The sequence below is a fragment of the Carassius gibelio genome, chromosome A1 (genome assembly GCF_023724105.1).
Source record: "Carassius gibelio isolate Cgi1373 ecotype wild population from Czech Republic chromosome A1, carGib1.2-hapl.c, whole genome shotgun sequence".
NCBI classification, from domain to species: Eukaryota; Metazoa; Chordata; class Actinopteri; order Cypriniformes; family Cyprinidae; genus Carassius; species Carassius gibelio.
In genome coordinates, this window is record NC_068371.1 from 36,420,421 (window position 1) to 36,445,203 (window position 24,783).

Here is a 24,783-nt window from a genome sequence, read left to right on the forward strand (position 1 = left end):
CTCGGTGTTTCCAGTTTAAAATGACTGGTCTTATAAAAATGGTTTGTAATTTTCTCCTACTATCACTAAATCTTGGATTTGATATTTTTTGTCAAAAATAAATAAATAAATTCCAGAAAAACACTAAATATATATCCAGGGGCAAAAAAATAGTGATAGTGAATAGACATTCAGCCAAGTATGGTGACCCATACTCAGAATTTGTGCTCTGCATTTAACCCATCCGAAATGCACACACACACAGAGCAGTGAACACACACACACACACACACACACACACGGAGCAGTGGGCAGCCATTTATGCTGCGGCGCCCGGGGAGCAGTTGGGGGTTCGATGCCTTGCTCAAGGGCACCTAAGTCGTGGTATTGAAGGAGGAGAGAGAGCTGTTCATGCACTACCCCCACCCACAATTCCGTCCGGCCCGAGACTAGAACTCACAACCTTTCGATTGGGAGTCCAACCCTCTAACCATTAGGCCACGACTTCCCCTATTAAGTTGTAAGACCATGTCCAATTAAGTTGTAAGACCATGTGTGAGCAGTAGATTTTAGTCCAATGTGATAACATGAACTAAACATTTTTGGGAAAAGAGAATCCTCTCCAGGTCAAATGCAACCAAACACAACATGAGGGTTAAAAGTGTCATAAAAGTTATTAATATATGTATATAGATCTTCTGAATTCATATGACAGCTCAGTGTGAGGAACGTAAAGACATTTTAATGATGGTTTTCTACATGATTTATGAGTCAATTGTATGGCTTGAATTATAGCACACAAATCATATAAACCACTTTTATAATGGTTTATGGTGGTTTTCAGTTTTTTCAAGCAAAACTAACAGCACTTTTCTCTTACCTTATGACTTGTATTACTACAATAACGATACAGATGCAGATGAGTGCAGCACAGATTCCAGCAGCTGCAGACAGAACATGTCCAGATTGAGGTGTATTCTGGCCACCTGAGTGAAGAGAAACATCATCTTACACGATGCTCACGACAGAGTTCAGCAGAGCCTACAGTATCATGTTAATACCTGCAGATATTACAGACACAGAGTCTGATCTCTGAGATCCATGTTGATTCTGAGCCTCACAAGAGTAGCGTCCGCTGTGACTGGAGTTAAAGCTGGAGATGATGAAACTCTGTCCAGATCCAACAGATGAGCTTTGATTCTCCTTAAACCATCTGAAGATGAGAGCAGGAGGGTTTGAGTCACTGCTGCAGATCAGAGTCACTGAATCTCCCTCCACTATTACAGACGGACTGATGGACACTGAGACGCTCTTTGGAGGATCTGAAAAATATAAAAATACTTCTGACAGTCCTTCATTTGATCAGTCTGAACTGAATGTTGTCTGATATGAAGCTCAAGTCTTGACGTACATCTGACGCTGAGAGTGACGGCAGGAGACGACAGATGTTTCTGATCTCTCGGTGCACAGCTGTAGTTTCCCGTATCATCTCTGCTGACCGACCGCAGCAACAGCTGATCCGAGACGATCGAGTCTGATAAACGCTTGCCATTTTTATACCAGGTGAAGTCTGTTTTATCTGAGAGGTAACAGGTGGTCTTACAAAATAATACAGGTGATGCTCCCTCAATGATCTCTGCAGGAACCTCCACTCTGAGATCTGAATCATGGAGGAAACATGATTCATGTCAAAGAACAGAGTCTAATCTGTGAGTGTAATATTAGTTTGACTGTACCTGTCACTTTGAGCTCAGGCCCAGGATGAAACAGATAACTTTGTTCTTGTACATCTGCCAAAATTCTGAGGCAGTACATTCCTTCATCTGTGTGTGTCACATTACTGAGTTTGAGAAAGAAGATTCTGTTTTCTTTATTCTGGAAGTACTGAACTCTGTCTCTGTAATCTGGAAGAGTCATCAGATTGATACTATTGCCTTTAGATGGGTTTACAGTCCAGAATATCTCTGTCACTGTGAGATGATTTGGGTGTTTATAAATGCCTGATAAAGTTATTGTTGAACCCTTTAGAGCACATTTTGTCATACTGGAGTAGTTAATATCCCATTCCTTGCTGCAGATCACTGGGAAATATAAAATAGGAAAATGCAGATTTAGAAATGTATTCCTTTATGTGTTATTGTTTTTACTTTTATCTACAACACAGATGCCGTTTAAAAGTAAGACGTGCTCAACCTTACATCATCTGCTTCTGGAGTCTTCATTAAAACATTTATTTACACAGTTTTACTTACTGTAACCAGCCAGAAGACAAAAATAGGACAAAATCAACATAAAAGATGGACATTGACAATGCTCATCCTCTCTATATCCCAAATTTTATAACATGCCACTCTATGTATAACAAAAAGCTTACAACACAAAAATGGCACCACTAACCAGTATTTCCAGGAAGTTTCTAATCTGATCTGTCACTATAAGCATAATACACAGTACTGACGGTGTCTGTGCTAGTTTTGCGGAACTGAAAACTACAGTATGTTTATATACATCAAACTGTCATTAAACACGGAAACACAGACAAACATACTGAACGACAGATATGGGTGCCTTCAACATGTTGAAATAAGATTTAGGTTCAGACTCACCAGGAATCATGAGCAGAGAAACCAATGAAAAAAGACAGAACATTCTGGAAGACATAGGTTACATAAATGTACTGCAGACTGAAGTGTATTTGCATATTTAAATGTAATATTTAATAATCTAACTATACCGAAACGGTAAAAAAACATGTTTTTGTATTGATATATTTTTTTTTCTTACCTCGTTTGATCTGCAGGGTTTGAGTGTCATGTAAAAGTGACAGTTGATGTATTATATGCAATGCTTATTATTATCAGACATCCGGTCTCTCTTCACTTCCTCTGTCTGAGTGTGAGACGCTCCTCCTCCGGTCACAGCAAGCTATAGAGCTTAACTCAACACAAACCCTGATTAAAATATCTGACTAAATGCCTGAGTCAGTCAAACCTCATTGCATCTGCGCTGATCCATTAAATCAGACGGGAGCTGAACTGAAGAGAAATATGAAAGGTCACTGAAAACTGAGGAAACTCAAGTCAATGTGACATTCACATGGCACTGGCGAAAATAGCCCTCCTTCCTCTTTTTCTTTCTTTTTACGGTAATGCTGATGCTGAAAGAGCCACGAAAAAGTTCAACATACCAAAGTGAAAAATTTTACATTGTTGACTTCCTCAAAACAGTCATCAGCACTCATTCAACAATTAACCCAGCTATTTCACATAAATACAGAGAAATTTGCATTTAATGATTAAACAATTGATAATTCACTTTGATTCATATACCTGTACTACAATTAAAATAAAAATGAAAGAAATTTTATTAAATGTAAGGCAGCTTTCACAATACAAAAACAATAAGACAAACTGAAAAAAAAAGACTTGCAGAAGGTGTTAATGTTGTTGCATGCAAATGGAAGTTCACAATGTTTTAAACAAAAGGGATTGAGGTGAAACAGCCCATTTAGATCTGAGGTGCCAGTTTTCCTTTCTGCTAAGAGCAGGGCTTTCAGAACTGAGCACTGAAGCCTTTATAAGTTGAATCAACACTCATGTCAGAGTTGATGAGGGAGTGATCAGCACCGTGGACAGCGCCGCTCCTCACACCTCTACACCTCACCGACCTGACCATACATCTACAGGACAGTGACAGAAGCGACTGTGCAGAAATCTAGATTTGATGACATGCTGTACACAGTGTGGTGCTCCTTACTCCAAAAATAGTATTTATTACTCGTTACTAGTAAATCCTTCCAAAAGTATCACTAAGAAAGTTCCTATAAATATAATAGTTCCCGTATCAAATGAAGTCCCACCTTCTGCATTACTAAACGTGTTGTGATTGGTTAGCTGGGCCAGTGTGTGTTGTGATTGACAGCACTCGGCGCCTGGTCGGGAAATGCCACGCCCCTTACCATAGCCGTCTGCGCGCTTCAGTGTGACTATAGCGTCAAAATCAAACCAGTTTGAGCGCGATTTAAACCCTGATGACTGTAACAAATCTTAAGTTCGTCTGCCTTGGGTAAGCTAGCGTGTGTCTTATATATTGGTAAGAATTGTCTTCTCTAGTGCAGCTCAACCAGGTCTCATTCTGTATTTTGTGATACCACAAATCCTGGAAAAGATGCACTGTAGTCCAAACGAGTCATTCGTTCTAGTCTTTTAAAGTGATTTCTGTTAAATAAAATATTACAGACACACTCCTGGCATCTGGCAGCAGTGATTAGTTACACTACTAGTTACATTACTTACATTAAGTTGTAATTGTGTATCATCACTATAACATTTTTATAAAATGTTAATAACAATATATTTCTGCCTTATCATTTGACCAAAATCTACATTGGATCGCAGTCAGAAGTTTTTACAAACACTCAATTCTGATTGATATTGACTTCTAAGTAAAAAATTTATATTAATTTACATTGCTTGTGGCTATATTTATACCCCAATATTTCATAAAGTATTTAACCAAAATAAATCAAGTAATAAGATTTTTAATTATAGTAATATAATTTATATCAGAAACAAAAGGGATGTGCGTGTTTCTTTTTAGTCAGTTTAATATCAAATGACTGGTACAACAACAATTGCATTATACAAAAGATACATTCTTTACAGAGTTATACAAGAGGAATTCCCTCAAGAGTCGACCCGCCACAGGCTCTTCTCATACAGTTCTGTTCAGCAGTCACTGAATCTGTCCTGTGCAATGCTGTCACAGGGACATCACGCTGAAAGTTGGAGATGATTTTTTGGGGAACCTCAGAATGTACATGCCTCTATCATCTCAGGCCTCGGTGATGTCATTATAATGTTTCCAATGTGACAGAAAGAACGTTCTTCCTTTGTTTTATGCAGTATTTTGCCAATGTTTTACTGAGAATATTATCTGTTACCTCAACAACATCCTCAAAATGATGCACTTTTGTAAACACATCACATGTTTTATAGAGAATAAAAAAGCATTCGCTCATCTCAGACCTCAGGGATATCTTTATAACGTTTACCTAATGTGGCTGGGAGTATGTTCTTCATTAGTTCTCATGAAACAGTGTGCCATCGTTTTATTAAGAATATTGTATCATCTGTTGCCTAAACAACATCTTCAAAACATCCTCAAAATGATGCAATCAAAATGTAATAGTGTTGTTAATCACATTGTGAGTATGTTTTATTGAGAGGAAAAAAAACATTCCGTCATCTCCTTCCTCAATTTTGTTCTTATAGCGTTTTCGTAATGCGGCTGAGAAAATATTTTTCATTTGTTACTATGCAATATTATGCCAATATATTATTAAGGATATTGTACAATCTGTTACCTAAACAACATCCTCAAAATTATAAGTTATAATGTTATAGTTTTGTTAACACATCACATTTTGAGAACATTTTATCTAAAACATTATTAAATAAATAAATAAACAAAAACATTTCGGTATCTCGTACCTCAACGACATCCTTACAATGTTTTCCTAATGTGGCTATATGATAATGTTCTTCATAAGTTATCATGAAACATTGTGTCAATGTTTTATTAAGAATATTGTGCAGTATGCTACCTCAAAAACATTCCCAAAATTTCCTTGAAATGTTACAATTAAAATGTGATATCTTTTTTTTTTATTTAACAATATAGGAATGTTATTTGAAATGAAAAACTATTCTTAAACCGTTCTATAAACATTGTATTCAAATGTTTTCTTTAAAGCATAAACCACACATGTACAGAAGATGTTCCCTGCTGGCTGGGGTCGGATGATGTACGGAAGCCTGTGAGCTTTTAAACTTCTTGTGAAAATAAACAGTGTCATTTGGTTTTGCATAATTTTAATAAAGTGATAAAGACCTGGGAAAAAAGGTTTGTCATGTGCTACTTTTTATTGGTACAATTTTGAACTGATAATTTTTACATTGACAAAATACAGCTAACATTAAATATACATGCACCTAATCATTTTTACAAATACATATGGTAAAACGAATAATATAAATACTATGAAAGTATTGTCTATAATAATCTGAAATAAATGATTTAATATGACATAGTTTGTGATGTTATTTATTGTGTTTCGCTCCTTATAATGTTCTGGCACTCTCAGTTGATCAATAAGATCACAGCGCATCTCAACTCTCACAAAAATGCGTTCTGTGGCAACACCGCTCTCCATGAGAACACAAATCCATTGAGTTCTTAGAATTGAGAAACAGCTTGGGCTGCGTTCTACTCCACTTTTAGACATGCACTCACAAATGTCTCCGGGCACATGCTCTCGAAGGAATCCCCGCTGCTATTTTGAAGTGCATACAACTTCATCAAGTGGACGATGGGCTGCGTTCCAAGTTCACTTTTAGACACGCATTTGCAAACTTCCCTAAGCACTTCCCCTGGAGGAATCCCTGACGCCATCTTGAAGCTCATTACAATTTGTCAAGTGGACGAGAGAAGTTTGCATTCATATGCATTTATATAGTCTGCTTCATATGCACACTTCAGGCCGCTCCATAGACCACAGTGCAACACGACTATGACGTCACAGCAGATTGTGTTTAATTTATCCCCAACCCAAATCATTTTTTCTTTTTTTACATTTATAACAGCCCTAGCATACCTATATATACCTATAGAACGCTGCACAAAAAAAAAAAAATAATAATAATAATTGTAAGTGGAAAAATTTAAACAATAACCCAACACCAGAGCAGATTCTAGGTGATCACAGCAGCACAAGTTAAGGAGAGTGAATTACTGTTCATTTTCAAACAGCAAATCTTTAAAAATGAGGGCCAAGTGAACTGTTAAATTAAATGAAGATGTCAAATTAAAACTGTCCAATTAAATCAGAAAAAATAACTAATTCTCATTATTAAACAATGTCTTCATACGCAGCCTCCTGAGCTTCAGGGTCGTCTGTGTTTTCACTGGATCTCTTCATGTTCTGGAGAAGAAGTGAACATATTCATCACTAATAAGATCTGATGTTAAACATCCAGATGATGAACAGTAACAGCAGAGTAACTCACGTCCAGTGTGTCGTATTCAGAACATCTGGACTTGGGGTCAAGGGTCATGTAGGTGTCCTCAGGAGCCCCCGGCTGATGACACACAATGATGAGAGATTAATTCTCCCTCCAGAACTGACAGACACAGATGAGAAGAGACATGAGGAGATCTACACACCGTCTTACTGTGTGCTGATCCTCTGGGGTTTTGCTCTTCTGATGGAGTCGCTCGTTTCCTGAGAGAGGAGAAGAAATGAACATCAACACAAACTGACTCTGAATCTTTCTAACAGTTCAGACACAGAGTCTCCTTCACCTTCTGATCAAGAGCCCGATGAAGAGCATCAGAATCACAGCCATCAGGACAACAGCTGCAGAGATCCCCCCCGCGACCCCGATCAGAGATGAGCGGCTTTCTTCAGTCGTGCAGATCAGAGGAAGAAAAACTATTACTCTTTATACTCAGACGACGAGCTGAGATCAACAGAGATGTTTCTCACCTTCAACAGCGACTGAAACAGAGTCTGATCTCTGAGATCCATGTTGATTCTGAGCCTCACAAGAGTAGCGTCCGCTGTGACTGGAGCTAAAGCTGGAGATGATGAAACTCTGTCCAGATCCAACAGATGAGCTTTGATTCTCCTTAAACCATCTGAAGATGAGAGCAGGAGGGTTTGAGTCACTGCTGCAGATCAGAGTCACTGAATCTCCCTCCACTATTACACCAGACGGACTGATGGACACCGAGACGCTCTGTGGAGGATCTGAAAAATATAAAAATACTTCTGACAGTCCTTCATTTGATCAGTCTGAACTGAATGTTGTCTGATACGAAGCTCAAGTCTTGACGTACATCTGACGCTGAGAGTGACGGCAGGAGACGACAGATGTTTCTGATCTCTCGGTGCACAGCTGTAGTTTCCCGTATCATCTCTGCTGACCGACGACAGCAACAGTTGATCCGAGACGATCGAGTCTGATAAACGCTTGCCATTTTTATACCAGGTGAAGTTTGTTTTATCTGAGAGGTCACAGGTGGTCTTACAAAATAATACAGGTGATGCTCCCTCAATGATCTCTGCAGGAATCTCCACTCTGAGATCTGAATCATGGAGGAAAATATATATATATATATACACACATGTATATCATAGAACAAAGTCTAATCTGTGAGTGTAATATTAGTTTGACTGTACCTGTCACTTTGAGCTCAGGCCCAGGATGAAACAGATATCTTTGTTTTTCTACATTCGTCAGGATTCTGAGGCAGTACATTCCTTCATCTGTGTGTGTCACATTACTGAGTTTGAGAAAGAACAATCCTTCTGTATTCTGGAAGAACTTAACTCTGTCTCTGTAATGTGTGTGATTCAACACATTGATAGATTCACCACTAACGTTTATGGTCAAAAACCTCTGTGTCACAGTGAGATTTTCTGGGTGTTTAAAAGTGCCTGATAAATGTATTGTTGAACCCTTAAGAGTACATTTCTTCATACTGGAGTATTTAACATGCCAACCCTGCCTGCAAATCACTGGAAAATATAAAACAAGAAAACAGTGATTTTGAAATGTATTTCTTTCTCTGTTGTATCACATTCAACTTACAGTAAACAGCCAAAAGAAAAAAAAAAAAAAACAAGATCAACATATCAGTCAGGAATATTTTGTGTGTTTAGTAACAATAACCTTAAATAAAACAAGCTTTGGGTTCAGACTCACCTGGAATCACAAGCAGAGAAATCAGAGAGAAAAGATGAAACATTCTGAAAGATGAAATTACACAGATATAAGACTGAAGTGTCTTTGCATGGTCAGATAGATACATACGATGGCCTACTCTTTATTTTCACAACAGCAATCAGTCAGTCTGTACTGAAACTGCGGGTTAATCCATTTTAATAATATAAAGAACTGTACTACCTTGTCTTCAAATGTCTAAGAGATGTCAGGCTTGCTTTATCCTTCACTTTCTCTCTTCATTTCCTCTGTGAGAGTGAAAAATGCTCCTGCTCAAACCACGCAACACTAAAGCAGATTCTACGCAAACACGAGCTATGTGAGATTTTTCCTCTAATGAAAGAACACTGAAATACTACTGAATCACAGCTGTGCCACCCACTGATGAACACCACACTTCTGTGCCACCCTCTGTCGCTTCCCTTTTTCTTTCCATATTAGTAACGATGTTGCAAAAGTTGTGAGCAGCATGCAACACGTTCAGTGACAAGCATCTGTGAAAATTAGTTTGTAAATGACTTCTTGATTACATATTCAACACCGCTTCAATAAATCACTCTAGACATGCCAAATTAATGCGGAGTGAAATGCAAACAAATGAATTGTGGATAACTGTATTTATTGCATTTTTTAAATGTATTTATGCATTGCACCTTCCTTCTGTTCAAACAGGTTTATTGACTTCAAGGAGACTCTGAGGAGAGTTGATGAGTGAGTGATCAGTACCACGGACAGCGCCGCTCCTCACACCTCTGCAGCTCATCGACCTGACCATACATCTACAGGACAGTGCGTGTGACTGAAGAAATCTAGATTCCCTGTTTTTCTGTTTAAAATAATAGTATTGGTAGCCTACATATTTGTGTTAATCACTGGTAAAAAAAAAAAAAAAAAAGAGAGAGAGAGAAGAAAACATGTAAAAAAACAAAAAAAAACAAACGACATATTAAAATATTTTATTGTCTAAAACAATAACATTCTAAAAACTCCAAGTCAAGTAAAAAACTAAACTAAGCCAAGTTAAAGATAAAATGCAGGTAAAGTCACAATTAAGATGCCAAAATCCAAGCAGTCCGCAGTTAAAAATGCAAACACTGTGCATTTATCAAAGCAACGCAAAAAGTAAATAAAATAAAATAAAATAAGGCTTTGGTGTTTGGAGCCACCATAATTACAACAATTTAACACCACCTCATCATGACAAATCATATTTTGAAAATATGAAAATATTTCTTTTAATTTCTGACTATCTACTGTAACTTTCTAACCTGTAAAATCAGCTTATTCTGAACTTCTACAAGTTTGCAAAATCACACAGATTACAAGAAATTTGGAAAAATTGTGTTTTAGAAGCACAAAAGCAAATAAAAACATATTTAATTCTAAGCCAGAGAAAAATAATTATTTTTTAAAAAATGCCAAATTGTGGATTAATCATTTGTCAGAGTTATAATATGTAGGATCCTGAGCTTTAGGGTCGTCTGTGTTTTCACTGGATCTCTTCATATTCTGGAGAAGAAGTGAACATATTCATCACTAATAAGATCTGATGTTAAACATCCACATGATGAACAGTAACAGCAGAGTAACTCACGTCCAGTGTGTCGTATTCAGAAGATCTGGACTTGGGGTCAAGGGTCATGTAGGTGTCCTCAGGAGCCCCCGGCTGATGACACACAATGATGAGAGATTAATTCTCCCTCCAGAACTGACAGACACAGATGAGAAGAGACATGAGGAGATCTACACACCGTCTTACTGTGTGCTGATCCTCTGGGGTTTTGCTCTTCTGATGGAGTCGCTCGTTTCCTGAGAGAGGAGAAGAAATGAACATCAACACAAACTGACTCTGAATCTTTCTAACAGTTCAGACACAGAGTCTCCTTCACCTTCTGATCAAGAGCCCGATGAAGACCATCAGAATCACAGCCATCAGGACAACAGCTGCAGAGATCCCCCCCGAGACCCCGATCAGAGATGAGCGGCTTTCTTCAGTCGTGCAGATCAGAGGAAGAAAAACTATTACTCTTTATACTCAGACGACGAGCTGAGATCAACAGAGATGTTTCTCACCTTCAACAGCGACTGAAACAGAGACTGATCTCTGAGATCCATGTTGATTCTGAGCCTCACAAGAGTAGCGTCCGCTGTGACTGGAGCTAAAGCTGGAGATGATGAAACTCTGTCCAGATCCAACAGATGAGCTTTGATTCTCCTTAAACCATCTGAAGATGAGAGCAGGAGGGTTTGAGTCACTGCTGCAGATCAGAGTCACTGAATCTCCCTCCACTATTACACCAGACGGACTGATGGACACCGAGACGCTCTTTGGAGGATCTGAAAAATATAAAAATACTTCTGACAGTCCTTCATTTGATCAGTCTGAACTGAATGTTGTCTGATATGAAGCTCAAGTCTTGACGTACATCTGACGCTGAGAGTGACGGCAGGAGACGACAGATGTTTCTGATTTCTCGGTGCACAGCTGTAGTTTCCCGTATCATCTCTGCTGACCGACGACAGCAACAGCTGATCCGAGACGATCGAGTCTGATAAACGCTTGCCATTTTTATACCAGGTGAAGTTTGTTTTATCTGAGAGGTAACAGGTGGTCTTACAAAATAAAACAGGTGATGCTCCCTCAATGATCTCTGCAGGAATCTCCACTCTGAGATCTGAAATCAAGGAGAAAACATGATTCATGATTCATAATAAAGAACAGAGTCTAATCTGTGAGTGTAATATTAGTTTGACTGTACCTGTCACTTTGAGCTCAGGCCCAGGATAACCCAGATAATTTTGATCTTCAACACCTGTCACGATTCTGAGGCAGTACATTCCTTCATCTGTGTGTGTCACATTACTGAGTTTGAGAAAGAACAATCCTTCTTTACCCGGGAAGAACTGAACTCTGTCTCTGTAATCTGTATGATTCATCAGATTGATACTCTTGCCTTTATATGGGTTTACAGTCCAGAATATCTCTGTCACTGTGAGATGATTTGGGTGTTTATAAGAGCCTAATAAAGTTATTGTTGAACCCTTTAGAGCACATTTTGTCATACTGGAGTATTTAACCTCCCATTCCCGGCTGCAGATCACTAGGAAATATAAAACAGGAAAATACAGATTAAATGCATATTAATCTCTTAAAAGGAGAGTATATTTGTGTTTTTATTTCCAATCAACTTCAGAAGTACCCATACTGTCTGTCTCTCTGATTGCTTTGATTGCCTTTATATATTGTTTGTTAAACTCAGAAATTTTACTCTTCAGCTTTACTTTCAATTTATTATAAGCATCCAAACACAAAATAAAACAAGAGTAGCATATAAACTGGGCATAGTGGACATGTTTGTAACAGTCTCATCTCCTGAGCAAAACAACTTAAAACAAAATAATTTGTGACAGACTCACCAGGAATCAGAAGCAGAGAAACCAGAGAGAAAAGACAAAACATTCTGAAAAACATTGAGAAAATGATTAAAGTTTCAAATATATGAGATTGAAGTCTATGGTTTCAGACAAATGCATTCTGATCATTTAGTAACCAATCAATCAGTTTATATTTGATGCAGAGAGCCAGGAAGACAAAGAGTGATAAAGAAAGAGTATTTTTATTTAGTAACATGCTGGATACAAGACACAAATTCTAGATTAAATTTGAAAGAAATGCAGCCAACTTTTATAATAAACAAGTAAATGAATATATCATAGTGTAAATAGTATAATCTATCTTCAATAATCTGAGTGTAACAAATCTCTGAGCATATCATGTTAGATGCGAGATAAAGGAAAAGAAACAGAGGTGCTGAGGGATCCCTTAAGTACGGTGTCTGTGAGAGGACATGATCGGTTCACTTTGTTTTGTCGTGGCCACAGGATCATTTTGTCGAGGTAATGACATCCTCATGCTGTGGCCTCCAGATGTAATGTTGAGGAAACTGTCAGGAGCTTCATGTTTTTCTCGTGGCCACGAGCTTAATGCGTAAACAAACCTGCGTGACCATAGCAACCCGGGATTATCAGAGATGGATTCATTCATATTTTATTTTGACTTACAAAATTATTATATTATTTATTATAGAAAATATTTCATTATTCAATCATGGGATATTAAATTTGTCCTGAAGGCTTAAAAACATATTTCATATTTCATATTGGTCATTTGTTAAAATGATTTGTATTGGATGTAAACATGATTAATATATAAACATGACTTATGTGCGAATTATTTGTGAAACTACATAGAAGCATGTAGTATTTCTTCTTTTTTTCTGTAGTTTTCACAGTGTTCATGTGTTGCATGGTGCTCATTGAGAGGAAGAAATAAACTGACACCCGTTTGAAACTCTCTGCGTCTTGATCATTATATCAGAGGGGCTGCTACAAAGTTTATCATGAATAAATAATAAATTGAATGAATAATTGTTATAATAATGAATTAATAAATAGATTAATAGAAACACGACACGCTCATTTATCATCAGATCATGTCAAAACTTTATAGGCATAATTGTCAGATAAATGATAAATGACCCTGTTGTGTTTTCATTTACAAATGAAACTTTCTGATGGGGCTATTATAGGGTGCTGTTTGTAAAATAAAATGTGTAAGAAAAACTGGTCAGATTTAACTACAAAACAAATACATTTGTGCAAGATTTACAAAAAAAATAAGCTTTATGCAATAATTTTACTAATTAAGGTTAAACAATATTTGTAATAATTAAATCTAATATATATTTTCAATTTTTTTACTAAATGACTATATTACAATAAAGTATTAAATGTAAATATAAATGTTTTATCTAAATCTAAATCTTAATTTTAAAGCTAAATGTTAAATCTAAATGTTAATCTTATATCTAAATGTTATAGTTAAATATTTAAAAGTGTAGCAAAATATTTAGAGAATATAATATATACAGATAGCAACTGTGGTTTAACACCCTCTGAACGAATATAGCAAGTATTAGCATTTCTCAGTTCTGCGGACCTTGTTTGTGCAGCTCTTACAGCGGCGAGACTAAAGTACACTCAGTGAACTACACTTCACATTCTAAGAAAGCACTTCAGTCATATGAAAACTTGTCTTTGTCAAAGTGTAGTAAATTCTGCCATTGTGTAAGCACATTGTTCAGGCAAGACAGTAGCTAGCATGTGAATCACAAAATCAAGCATTATAACTCACACTACTAATATAAAGAACTGTTAATGCTAAAGAATCATAACCAAATGATAAAGGGAAATACAATAAATTAATAAAAGAAATTAGCTGTCCTACCTTGATTAACTATAACCTTCAGGGCTCATATTTATAATAATAGCTGATCAAACTGTACAGTGGGAAACTTTGTCTCAAAGAGTTGAGTTAGTTGTCATTTCCTCTCTGTATTTCCTTTATGTGAGTGAAAGATGCTCCTCCTCCAGTCACATGACACTAATTTAGATTCAACATAAATATACGCTATAAATATACGCTGCTGTTAAAAAAGTTGTGAGCATCATGCAACTTCTTCAGTGACAAGCATCTGTGAGTAAAAATTTCCATCAGATATCTTGAGTAAATACCCATCAACACAATCTCAAACCACAAAACCACTCCAGATATGCAACATAAATACAAAGTCAAATTCAGATTAACAAAAAAATATAAAAATAAGGTAAACTTTATTTGTTTTACAATGTACTCTTTATCCCTCACATCTGACCAGACATCTGGAGGCAGGTAGATGTAACTGCAATGCATTTATTATTACATAGTCGACATGAAATCACAGTTGATTCATTTTCTTAATCCATGTTACTGGCTTTTTTTGTGCATGCATAATTTTGACATCATAAACCTTTATGCATAACCCTTCTTGAAATCTGATTTAATCTTCCTCTTTCTTTCTGCTTAGGTAGCAACTTGCTGACTAAATCTAGATTTCTTTACAGGCTAAATATGAGTGTTTTGTTTTCATGTTGATCTGGGTGTAACACTGCGAGTAACACTATAAAGAGTAACATGTTTAATTCAAAGCCAGGGAGAGTGGAAATCTTAACAAAGTTATACGTGAATCTATAGGAGAATATCAATAATTAAAAAAAGAGTCATATCATGAACTAATCAGTTGTCAATGTCTTCATACGCAGCCTCCTGAGCTTCGGGGTCGTCTGTGTTTTCACAGGATCTCTTCATATTCTGGAGAAGAAGTGAACATATTCATCACTAATAAGATCTGATGTTAAACATCCAGATGATGAACATTAACAGCAGAGTAACTCACGTCCAGTGTGTCGTATTCAGAAGATCTGGACTTGGGGTCAAGGGTCGTGTAGGTGTCCTCAGGAGCCCCCGGCTGATGACACACAATGATGAGAGATTAATTCTCCCTCCAGAACTGACAGACACAGATGAGAAGAGACATGAGGAGATCTACACACCGTCTTACTGTGTGCTGATCCTCTGGGGTTTTGCTCTTCTGATGGAGTCGCTCGTTTCCTGAGAGAGGAGAAGAAATGAACATCAACACAAACTGACTCTGAATCTTTCTAACAGTTCAGACACAGAGTCTCCTTCACCTTCTGATCAAGAGCCCGATGAAGAGCATCAGAATCACAGCCATCAGGACAACAGCTGCAGAGATCCCCCCCGAGACCCCGATCAGAGATGAGCGGCTTTCTTCAGCCGTGCAGATCAGAGGAAGAAAAACTATTACTCTTTATACTCAGACGACGAGCTGAGATCAACAGAGATGTTTCTCACCTTCAACAGCGACTGAAACAGAGTCTGATCTCTGAGATCCATGTTGATTCTGAGCCTCACAAGAGTAGCGTCCGCTGTGACTGGAGTTAAAGCTGGAGATGATGAAACTCTGTCCAGATCCAACAGATGAGCTTTGATTCTCCTTAAACCATCTGAAGATGAGAGCAGGAGGGTTTGAGTCACTGCTGCAGATCAGAGTCACTGAATCTCCCTCCACTATTACACCAGACGGACTGATGGACACCGAGACGCTCTTTGGAGGATCTGAAAAATATAAAAATACTTCTGACATTCCTTCATTTGATCAGTCTGAACTGAATGTTGTCTGATATGAAGCTCAAGTCTTGACGTACATCTGACGCTGAGAGTGACGGCAGGAGACGACAGATGTTTCTGATCTCTCGGTGCACAGCTGTAGTTTCCCGTATCATCTCTGCTGACCGACGACAGCAACAGCTGATCCGAGACGATCGAGTCTGATAAACGCTTGCCATTTTTATACCAGGTGAAGTTTGTTTTATCTGAGAGGTAACAGGTGGTCTTACAAAATAAAACAGGTGATGCTCCCTCAATGATCTATGCAGGAATCTCCACTCTGAGATCTGAATCATGGAGAAAACATGATTCATGATTCATAATAAAGAACAGAGTCTAATCTGTGAGTGTAAAATTAGTTTGACTGTACCTGTCACTTTGAGCTCAGGTCCAGGATGAAACAGATAATTTTGATCTTCAACACCTGTCACGATTCTGAGGCAGTACATTCCTTTATCTGTGTGTGTCACATTACTGAGTTTGAGAAAGAACAATCCGTCTTCACCCTTGAAGTACTGAACTCTGTCTCTGTAATCTGTATGATTCATCAGATTGATACTCTTGCCTTTAGATGGGTTTACAGTCCAGAATATCTCTGTCACTGTGAGATGATTTGGGTGTTTATAAGAGCCTAATAAAGTTATTGTTGAACCCTTTAGAGCACATTTTGTCGTACTGGAGTAATTAACCTCCCATCCCTTGCTGCAGATCACTGGGAAATATAAAACAGGAAAATACAGATTAAATGCATATTAATCTCTTAAAAGGAGAGTATATTTGTGTTTTTATTTCCAATCAACTTCAGAAGTACCCATACTGTCTGTCTCTCTGATTGCTTTGATTGCCTTTATATATTGTTTGTTAAACTCAGAAATTTTACTCTTCAGCTTTACTTTCAATTTATTATAAGCATCCAAACACAAAATAAAACGAGTAGCATATAAACTGGGCATTGTGGACATGTTTGTAACAGTCTCATCTCCTGAGCAAAACAACTTAAAACAAAATAATTTGTGACAGACTCACCAGGAATCAGCAGCAGAGAAACCAGAGAGAAAAGACAAAACATTCTGAAAAACATTGAGAAAATGATTAAAGTTTCAAATATATGAGATTGAAGTCTATGGTTTCAGACAAATACATTCTGATCATTTAGTAACCAATCAATCAGTTTATATTTGATGCAGAGAGCCAGGAAGACAAAGAGTGATGAAGAAAGAGTATTTTTATTTAGTAACATGCTGGATACGAGACACAAATTCTAGATTAAATTTGAAAGAAATGCAGCCAACTTTTATAATAAACAAGTAAATGAATATTTCATAGTGTAAATAGTATAATCTATCTTCAATAATCTGAGTGTAACAAATCTCTGAGCATATCATGTTAGATGCGAGATAAAGGAAAAGAAACAGAGGTGCTGAGGGATCCCTTAAGTACGGTGTCTGTGAGAGGACATGATCGGTTTCCTTAGTTTTCCTGTGGCCACATGATCATTTTGTCGAGGTAATGACATCCTCATGCTGTGGCCTCCAGATGTAATGTTGACGAAACTGTCAGGAGCTTCATGTTTTTCTCGTGGCCACGGGTTTATTGCGTAAACAAACCTGCATGACCATAGCAACCCGGGATTATCAGAGATGGATTCATTCATATTTTATTTTGACTTACAAAATTATTATATTATTTATTATAGAAAATATTTCATTATTCAATCATGTGATATTTAATTTGTCCTGAAGGCTTAAAAACATATTTCATATTTCATATTGGTCATTTGTTAAAATGATTTGTATTGGATGTAAACATGATTAATATATAAACATGACTTATGTGCGAATTATTTGTGAAACTACATAGAAGCATGTAGTATTTCTTCTTTTTTTCTGTAGTTTTCACAGTGTTCATGTGTTGCATGGTGCTCATTGAGAGGAAGAAATAAACTGACACCCGTTTGAAACTCTCTGTGTCTTGATCATTATATCAGAGGGGCGACTACAAAGTTTATCATGAATAAATAATAAATTGAATGAATAATTGTTATAATAATGAATTAATAAATAGATTAATAGAAACACGACACGCTCATTTATCATCAGATCATGTCAAAACTTTATAGGCATAATTGTCAGATGATTATGACCCTGTTGTGTTTTCATTTACAAATGAAACTTTCTGATGGGGCTATTATAGGGTGCTGTTTGTAAAATAAAATGTGTAAGAAAAACTGGTCAGATTTAACTACAAAACATTTGTGCAAGATTTACAAAAAAATAAGCTTTATGCAATAATTTTACTAATTAAGGTTAAACAATATTTGTAATAATTAAATCTAATATATATTTTTAATTTTTTTACTAAATGACTATATTACAATAAAGTATTAAATGTAAATCTAAATGTTTTATCTAAATCTAAATCTTAATTTTAAAGCTAAATGTTAAATCTAAATGTTAATCTTATATCTAAATGTTATAGTTAAATATTTAAAAGTGTAGCAAAATATTTAGGGAATATAATGTATACAGATAGCAACTGTGGTTTAACACCCTCTGAACGAATATAGCAAGTATTAGCATTTCTCAGTTCTGCGGACCTTGTTTGTGCAGCTCTTACAGCGGCGAGACTAAAGTACACTCAGTGAACTACACTTCACATTCTAAGAAAACACTTCAGTCATATGAAAACTTGTCTTTGTCAAAGTGTAGTAAATTCTGCCATTGTGTAAGCACATTGTTCAGGCAAGACAGTAGCTAGCATGTGAATCACAAAATCAAGTATTATAACTCACACTACTAATATAAAGAACTGTTAATGCTAAAGAGTCATAACCAAATGATAAAGGGAAATACAATAAATTAATAAAAGAAATAGGAAATAATTTGACTAATAATTAGCTGTCCTACCTTGATTAACTATAACCTGCAGGGCTCATATTTATAATAATAGCTGATCAAACTGTACAGTGGGAAACTTTGTCTCAAAGAGTTGAGTTAGTTGTCATTTCCTCTCTGTATTTCCTTTATGTGAGTGAAAGATGCTCCTCCTCCAGTCACATGACACTAATTTAGATTCAACATAAATATACGCTATAAATATACGCTGCTGTTAAAAAAGTTGTGAGCATCATGCAACTTCTTCAGTGACAAGCATCTGTGAGTAAAAATTTTCATCAGATATCTTGAGTAAATACTCATCAACACAATCTCAAACCACAAAACCACTCCAGATATGCAACATAAATGCAAAGTCAAATATAAATTAACAAAAAAAATATAAAAATAAGGTAAACTTTATTTGTTTTACAATGTACTCTTTATCCCTCACATCTGACCAGACATCTGGAGGCAGGTAGATGTAACTGCAATGCATTTATTATTACATAGTCGACATGAAATCACAGTTGATTCATTTTCTTAATCCATGTTACTGGCTTTTTTTGTGCATGCATAATTTTGACATCATAAACCTTTTTGCATAACCCTTCTTGAAATCTGATTTAATCTTCCTCTTTCTTTCTGCTTAGGTAGCAACTTGCTGACTAAATCTAGATTTCTTTACAGGCTAAATATGAGTGATTTGTTTTCATGTTGATCTGGGTGTAACACTGCGAGTAACACTATAAAAAGTAACATGTTTAATTCAAAGCCAGGGAGAGTGGAAATCTTAACAAAGTTATACGTGAATCTATAGGAGAATATCAATAATTAAAAAAAAGAGTCATATCATGAACTAATCAGTTGTCAATGTCGTCATACGCAGCCTCCTGAGCTTCGGGGTCGTCTGTGTTTTCACTGGATCTCTTCATATTCTGGAGAAGAAGTGAACATATTCATCACAAATAAGATCTGATGTTAAACATCCACCTGATGAACATTAACAACAGAGTAACTCACGTCCAGTGTGTCGTATTCAGAACATCTGGACTTGGGGTCAAGGGTCATGTAGGTGTCCTCAGGAGCCCCCGGCTGATGACACACAATGATGAGAGATTAATTCTCCCTCCAGAACTGACAGACACAGATGAGAAGAGACATGAGGAGATCTACACACCGTCTTACTGTGTGCTGATCCTCTGGGGTTTTGCTCTTCTGATGGAGTCGCTCGTTTCCTGAGAGAGGAGAAGAAATGAACATCAACACAAACTGACTCTGAATCTTTCTAACAGTTCAGACACAGAGTCTCCTTCACCTTCTGATCAAGAGCCCGATGAAGACCATCAGAATCACAGCCATCAGGACAACAGCTGCAGAGATCGCGACCCCGATCAGAGATGAGTGGCTTTCTTCAGCCGCATCTAAAATATAAAAGAAATGACATTCATGATCATCAGTCACAAAACACACAAGAGGATCTGTTCTCAGTTCTTGCACTATTGTTCACTTATACATCAAATTCAGCCAAACAAGTGTGAAATGAAAATCAGGAAAACATACACAGTTGTAATCAACTCGAAACCTGTTCACTGCAATGGCTTTGTAAGCATTACATTTTTCCCTGTGGAAGAACTGTAATTTAATTATGAAGAACACGTGAGATGTTTCAAAGTAAAGCTCTCAGGTATCTTACATCCAGGTCTAACAGTGACTTCAACAGACGTGGATCTCAGTCCCTCATGACCGCGTAAGATGCAGGAATATCGGCCTCCGTCCTCCAGCTTAACAGACTCCAAAACAAGTATGTTTTCCCCATGGAGTTGACTGTGCAGTTGCCCATCTTTCATCCAAATGTAGGTTGGTACAGTCATGGACGGGATGCATGAACCACAGGCAAACATGATCAGGTCTCCCTCCATCACCACATCAGACTCGGTCTTTACTTCCAGCTCCGCATCTGGACCAGAAACAAGTCCTTGATAAGTGTTCGGTGTAATCAGATTACTTTTTAAGTTACTAGTAGCTCATTACTTTTTCATTTACAACAAAATATTTGAATTACTTTTTCAAATTAGTAATGGAAGTTACTTTGTCTTCCTATTCTTTCCCATACACAGAGAGAAATCATAAGTGCAGGAAATAAATGTTAAATACACACAAAAATACCTTCATGTATTTAATGGCATTTTATCAAATGTCTTTGCTGCTGACCTTTGATGATCCAATTCATCCATATTAATAAGCAAAAAGATTTGTTTTATTGCTGAAGAGTGTTTAGCCGCCTTCCCCTGCGTCCCTCAGTTCTTCATGTGATCCAGAAATGTTTGTTTGAGCTGCGCTCTCTATGCAATGCATTACTTTCCATCAACAGTAATTAAGTAACAGTTACTTTTTAGAGAGTAATGCATGAATGTACTGTAGGGGATGAGAATGTAATGCAATGCACTGTAAGTTACTTTAGATATAAACATCTGCCTTAGGCGTCAGTGTAAATATAAATATCTTTTTTCAGAGACTTCTTACAGCTACATTATGTTCCTTTTGGTCCCCGACTGGTTGAAGAAGAAAACTACAAGTAAGTACACTTAAAAAAAATGGTTCTAAACAGCACCAGAAAAGGCTTTTTCAGCTTCTGACTATAGCAGAACCCTCTTTGGTGCTAAATAGAACCCTTTTTATAGGGTTCCCTAAAGAACCATGCTTTGACAGTGTATATAGAATCTCAATGGTGCTGTAAAAAAACCTTTATTTTCATTAATATTAGTATATTTATATAATCAATATCATTATTAATATTATCTGTATATATTATTTACATATACCCCTCTATCTTATATCTTATATAATCGGTTAGGGTTTTCATAAAAACAACCACAGCATGTTGTCAATTAGGTATTTTTATTTTATTTTATTACATGAAATTGTAGCAAGAATGACAGTGATCTAACAACCATTATTAGCAGAATAAATTAATAATTGACACTGAACATATAGAAATACTTAAAGTAAAACAGAAACAGGAAATAGTGAAATGAAGACCAAGTGAAATGCTGTATTTTCACGATCCTCTGCCTGTAAGTTTATCATTGTGTGTATTTTGGTGTGATTGAGTGGCAGTTTCTCTCTAAATAGATGACGAGGACACTTCCTTACATTTGTTTATGTAAAAACAGTTATATTTATGTAGGCCAAAAGTAGTATCTGAGCACTCCACAATGTTATGTTTATATATAAACCCAAGTAATATTAATAAAAAAGAAAACGTTAACAATAAATTCAACATCTTTGTTACTAACTCAGTGGAGATGGGAAAAGAGGTCTCCTTAACTGAACAGAGCTGGTCGCACTTACTCTTAAACTGAAAAGAGAACAATGCATGACTGGTAAGAAACCAGTTACAGTTTGAAAGTTAAAAACAATAGACATTTTAAGAAAGAAATCATTTACTGGTTGAGAGCATGTTGACAGTTTGTCTAGTTCATGGCTTAGCTCCAGAACGATCAGTGATGAGCCATATTTTTTATAGTTTTATCCTTTAAGATAGACAGTGACGATGGCCTTGTCATGTACTCTCGCCTATTATTTAAATGTTGTTCATCAGAAGCGCAGTTTTGAGCAACCCAATACGTTTAGTGCTTGATTCTTAAATGAATACTGTATAAACAGTTAAACTGCAGCGCTCACACTGAGATGTAAAAGGTCTTTATTCACACCTTTCACTCACCTGTTACTTCTAGCTGGATTCCCTGACTGTTTGTCCAGTTTTGTCCGGAAGCAGTGCTGAGCACAAACCGGAAGATGCCCGCGTCACTCTTTCTCACGTCCCTCAGCAGCAGCGAGCAGTTTCCCGCGTCAGGATGCACAGACTCCACACGGCCTTCAAACGCGGGGTCCTGAGAGACCCTGACCTTCTGCTCTGGTGATTTCTCATAGAGCCATTCGGCTGCTCTTACCTGCTCGCTCGGAGAAGTGTGTTTGCAGGGAATGAGCACCGTCGACTGCCGAACCACACACATTCTGCTGACGATATGAGTCACCTCATTCTGCACACCTGCAATACACAAGAATGCATGCAGAAATGCTGCTTTGTTTTTCTTAATTGGCATTATATTGTTCCATGATGAGCCTTAAAACCAAACATGCACTCTTAAAAATAAAGGGTCCAGAAGACGACTGTTTCAGTATACAGTGCACTGCAAGGTGTGAAAGTTTGTTCTTAAAGGGGGGGTGAAATGCTATTTCATGCATACTGAGTTTTTTACACTGTTAAAGAGTTGGATTCCCATGCTAAACATGGACAAAGTTTCAAAAATTAAGTTGTACGTTTGAAGGAGTATTTCTGTTCCAAAAATACTCCTTCCAGTTTGTCACAAGTTTCGGAAAGTTTTTTTCGAGTATGGCTCTGTGTGACGTTAGATGGAGCGGAATTTCCTTATATGGGTCCTAAGGCACTTCTGCCGGAAGAGCGCGCTCCCGTATAGCAGAGCACTGAGAGCACAACAGACTTCACTGATCGGAGCCAGAGCGAAATGTCACAAAAGAAGTGTGTTTTTGGTTGCCAGGGCAAGACAACCTGCACAGATTACCAAAAGAGAAACAGCATTAAGGGACCAGTGGATGGAGTTTATTTTTACAGAGCATCAACGGAGTTGTGCAAGTGTTTTTGTTTGTTTCCTGCATTTCGAAGATGCTTGTTTTACAAACAAGGCCCAGTTTGACGACGGATTTGCACATCGTTTATTTCTTAAGGATGATGCAGTCCCAACGAAAAAGGGTCACGATCGTGTGTTGGAACCGCAGGCGGTGAGTACAACTGCATATCTCTGTGTTGTTAACTTAGCTATCTGCGCGTAAGCACATCAAGTAAACAACATGCGATGCTGTAATCAAACTGCACTTTCCACATGTACAGCTTAAAAAAAAATAATAATAATAAATAAAAAGAAGACAAAGTGGAACTTAGTCATTTTCCAAAACCGCTAAGCAAATATATACAGTTTCAGTACATACCACATAGAGACGTCGTTGCTGATGCTGCTCTTGTTAAATTTCAGCCTCTGGATCTGATTCTGGATCATAAATATACGCTGAATCTGACTGTAAGCCATGGTTTGTTTTGGTTTGTTTTTCCTCACGGTAATGTCACAGCTTCCACATGCTCTAAACTCAAAAGCCTACTGGCGCTCGTGATTCTTTAGCTCCGCCCACACGTCACGCCTCCAGCGGCTCGTGTTTTTCCGGGAAGAATCGGCACAGACTATCTTTCTCTTATGAATATAATAAAACTAAAGACTTTTTGGAGTTATGAAGGATGCAGTACTACTCTATAGTTACTCAAGATTAACAGGATATTGAGTAAAAATGAGCATTTCACCCCCCCTTTAACTGCAGAGACACAGGATGCTTTAAGAGAAGTTGTTTTAAGCAAATGTGTTGCCAGTAAAGCAACTTTGTTTTCTGCTTATCAGAAAACGGTCTTCGGTAAAGACTGCTGTTTAATACATCACCACATCACACAGATATGTTACCTTTTGCCATCAGAGAGATCCAGACGAAGTACTGAGGCAGTAGAGCGGGACACACCTGCAACACATGAGACTTATCATGCAAAACCTCCATAAAATATCTGATCTTTCTTCACTGTGAAAATTCAAACTAGTTATTATTATGTATTCAGTAGTCATTATTCCTTAACCTTTTACAGAAACGCTTAATTAAAGCATGTTTCCAGCCTTGTTCTTATCATTGCTTGACTTAAACTGAACATAAATGACCAGGCTGTTCTTTACTACTATAAGTCTTGTGCTAAAATACAGTGCAGTGTTAAGAGTAACTTCAACGAGTTAAGAATAATGTAAGGGGAAAAAAAAACATCTCAGTCATTTAAACTAAACATGATTTAAAATGAAATACATTACCATGATACTGACGAACATTAAAGTAGAAGTTCAGACACTGTGGTGAAACAAGATGTACTAAGACTAGAATAACGTACATCCTCTTCCCTTGTGAAACCACGGAGAGAATTTGATATGCTCTCTGTCTAGAGAAAAGAAAAAATGCTGGTCAAGCT

The 24,783-nt window shown here is 37.0% G+C and overlaps 2 protein-coding genes across 18 annotated transcripts in view; both read right to left on the reverse strand.

The window, feature by feature from the left end:
- Positions 1 to 24,754, reverse strand: part of LOC128019235 (B-cell receptor CD22) — a 77,646-nt gene extending 52,892 nt beyond the window's left edge. For 6 of the 16 annotated variants that reach the window (XM_052605324.1, XM_052605312.1, XM_052605314.1 and 3 more), the window contains exons 1-5: positions 24,629 to 24,753; positions 24,239 to 24,293; positions 22,435 to 22,761; positions 20,404 to 20,667; positions 7,526 to 7,789 (exon numbers count right to left, since the gene is read on the reverse strand). In XM_052605324.1, the coding sequence (XP_052461284.1) occupies positions 7,526 to 7,789; positions 20,404 to 20,667; positions 22,435 to 22,761; positions 24,239 to 24,293; positions 24,629 to 24,646 (928 nt within the window). In that variant the 5' untranslated portion in view covers positions 24,647 to 24,753. Of the gene's footprint in view, positions 1 to 859; positions 966 to 1,040; positions 1,302 to 1,390; positions 1,640 to 1,715; positions 2,061 to 2,585; positions 2,630 to 2,763; positions 3,664 to 6,712; positions 6,962 to 7,046; positions 7,119 to 7,203; positions 7,262 to 7,341; positions 7,442 to 7,525; positions 7,790 to 7,878; positions 8,128 to 8,221; positions 8,561 to 8,747; positions 8,792 to 8,948; positions 9,140 to 19,129; positions 19,646 to 19,730; positions 19,803 to 19,887; positions 19,946 to 20,025; positions 20,132 to 20,403; positions 20,668 to 22,434; positions 22,762 to 24,238; positions 24,294 to 24,628 lie in introns of those variants that run through there. The other 10 variants (XM_052605319.1, XM_052605315.1, XM_052605327.1 and 7 more) reach the window with 8 other exon arrangements.
- LOC128019400 (B-cell receptor CD22-like) lies at positions 9,693 to 18,855 on the reverse strand. 2 transcript variants are annotated; one of them, XM_052605362.1, is made up of 10 exons: positions 18,741 to 18,846; positions 16,861 to 16,904; positions 16,524 to 16,546; positions 11,525 to 11,843; positions 11,192 to 11,440; positions 10,839 to 11,102; positions 10,655 to 10,754; positions 10,517 to 10,574; positions 10,360 to 10,431; positions 9,693 to 10,274 (listed from the first exon to the last, which is right to left on the reverse strand). In XM_052605362.1, exons 2-10 carry the CDS (start codon positions 16,901 to 16,903, stop codon positions 10,200 to 10,202), a joined length of 1,203 nt encoding a protein of 400 aa, XP_052461322.1. In that variant the 5' UTR covers position 16,904; positions 18,741 to 18,846; the 3' UTR covers positions 9,693 to 10,199. The 2 variants fall into 2 exon arrangements, with proteins under 2 accessions (XP_052461322.1, XP_052461330.1); XM_052605370.1 differs by lacking the exons at positions 16,524 to 16,546; positions 16,861 to 16,904 and adding an exon at positions 12,183 to 12,226 and having other exon boundaries at positions 11,525 to 11,866; positions 18,741 to 18,855.
- Positions 24,755 to 24,783: the final 29 nt, after the last annotated feature.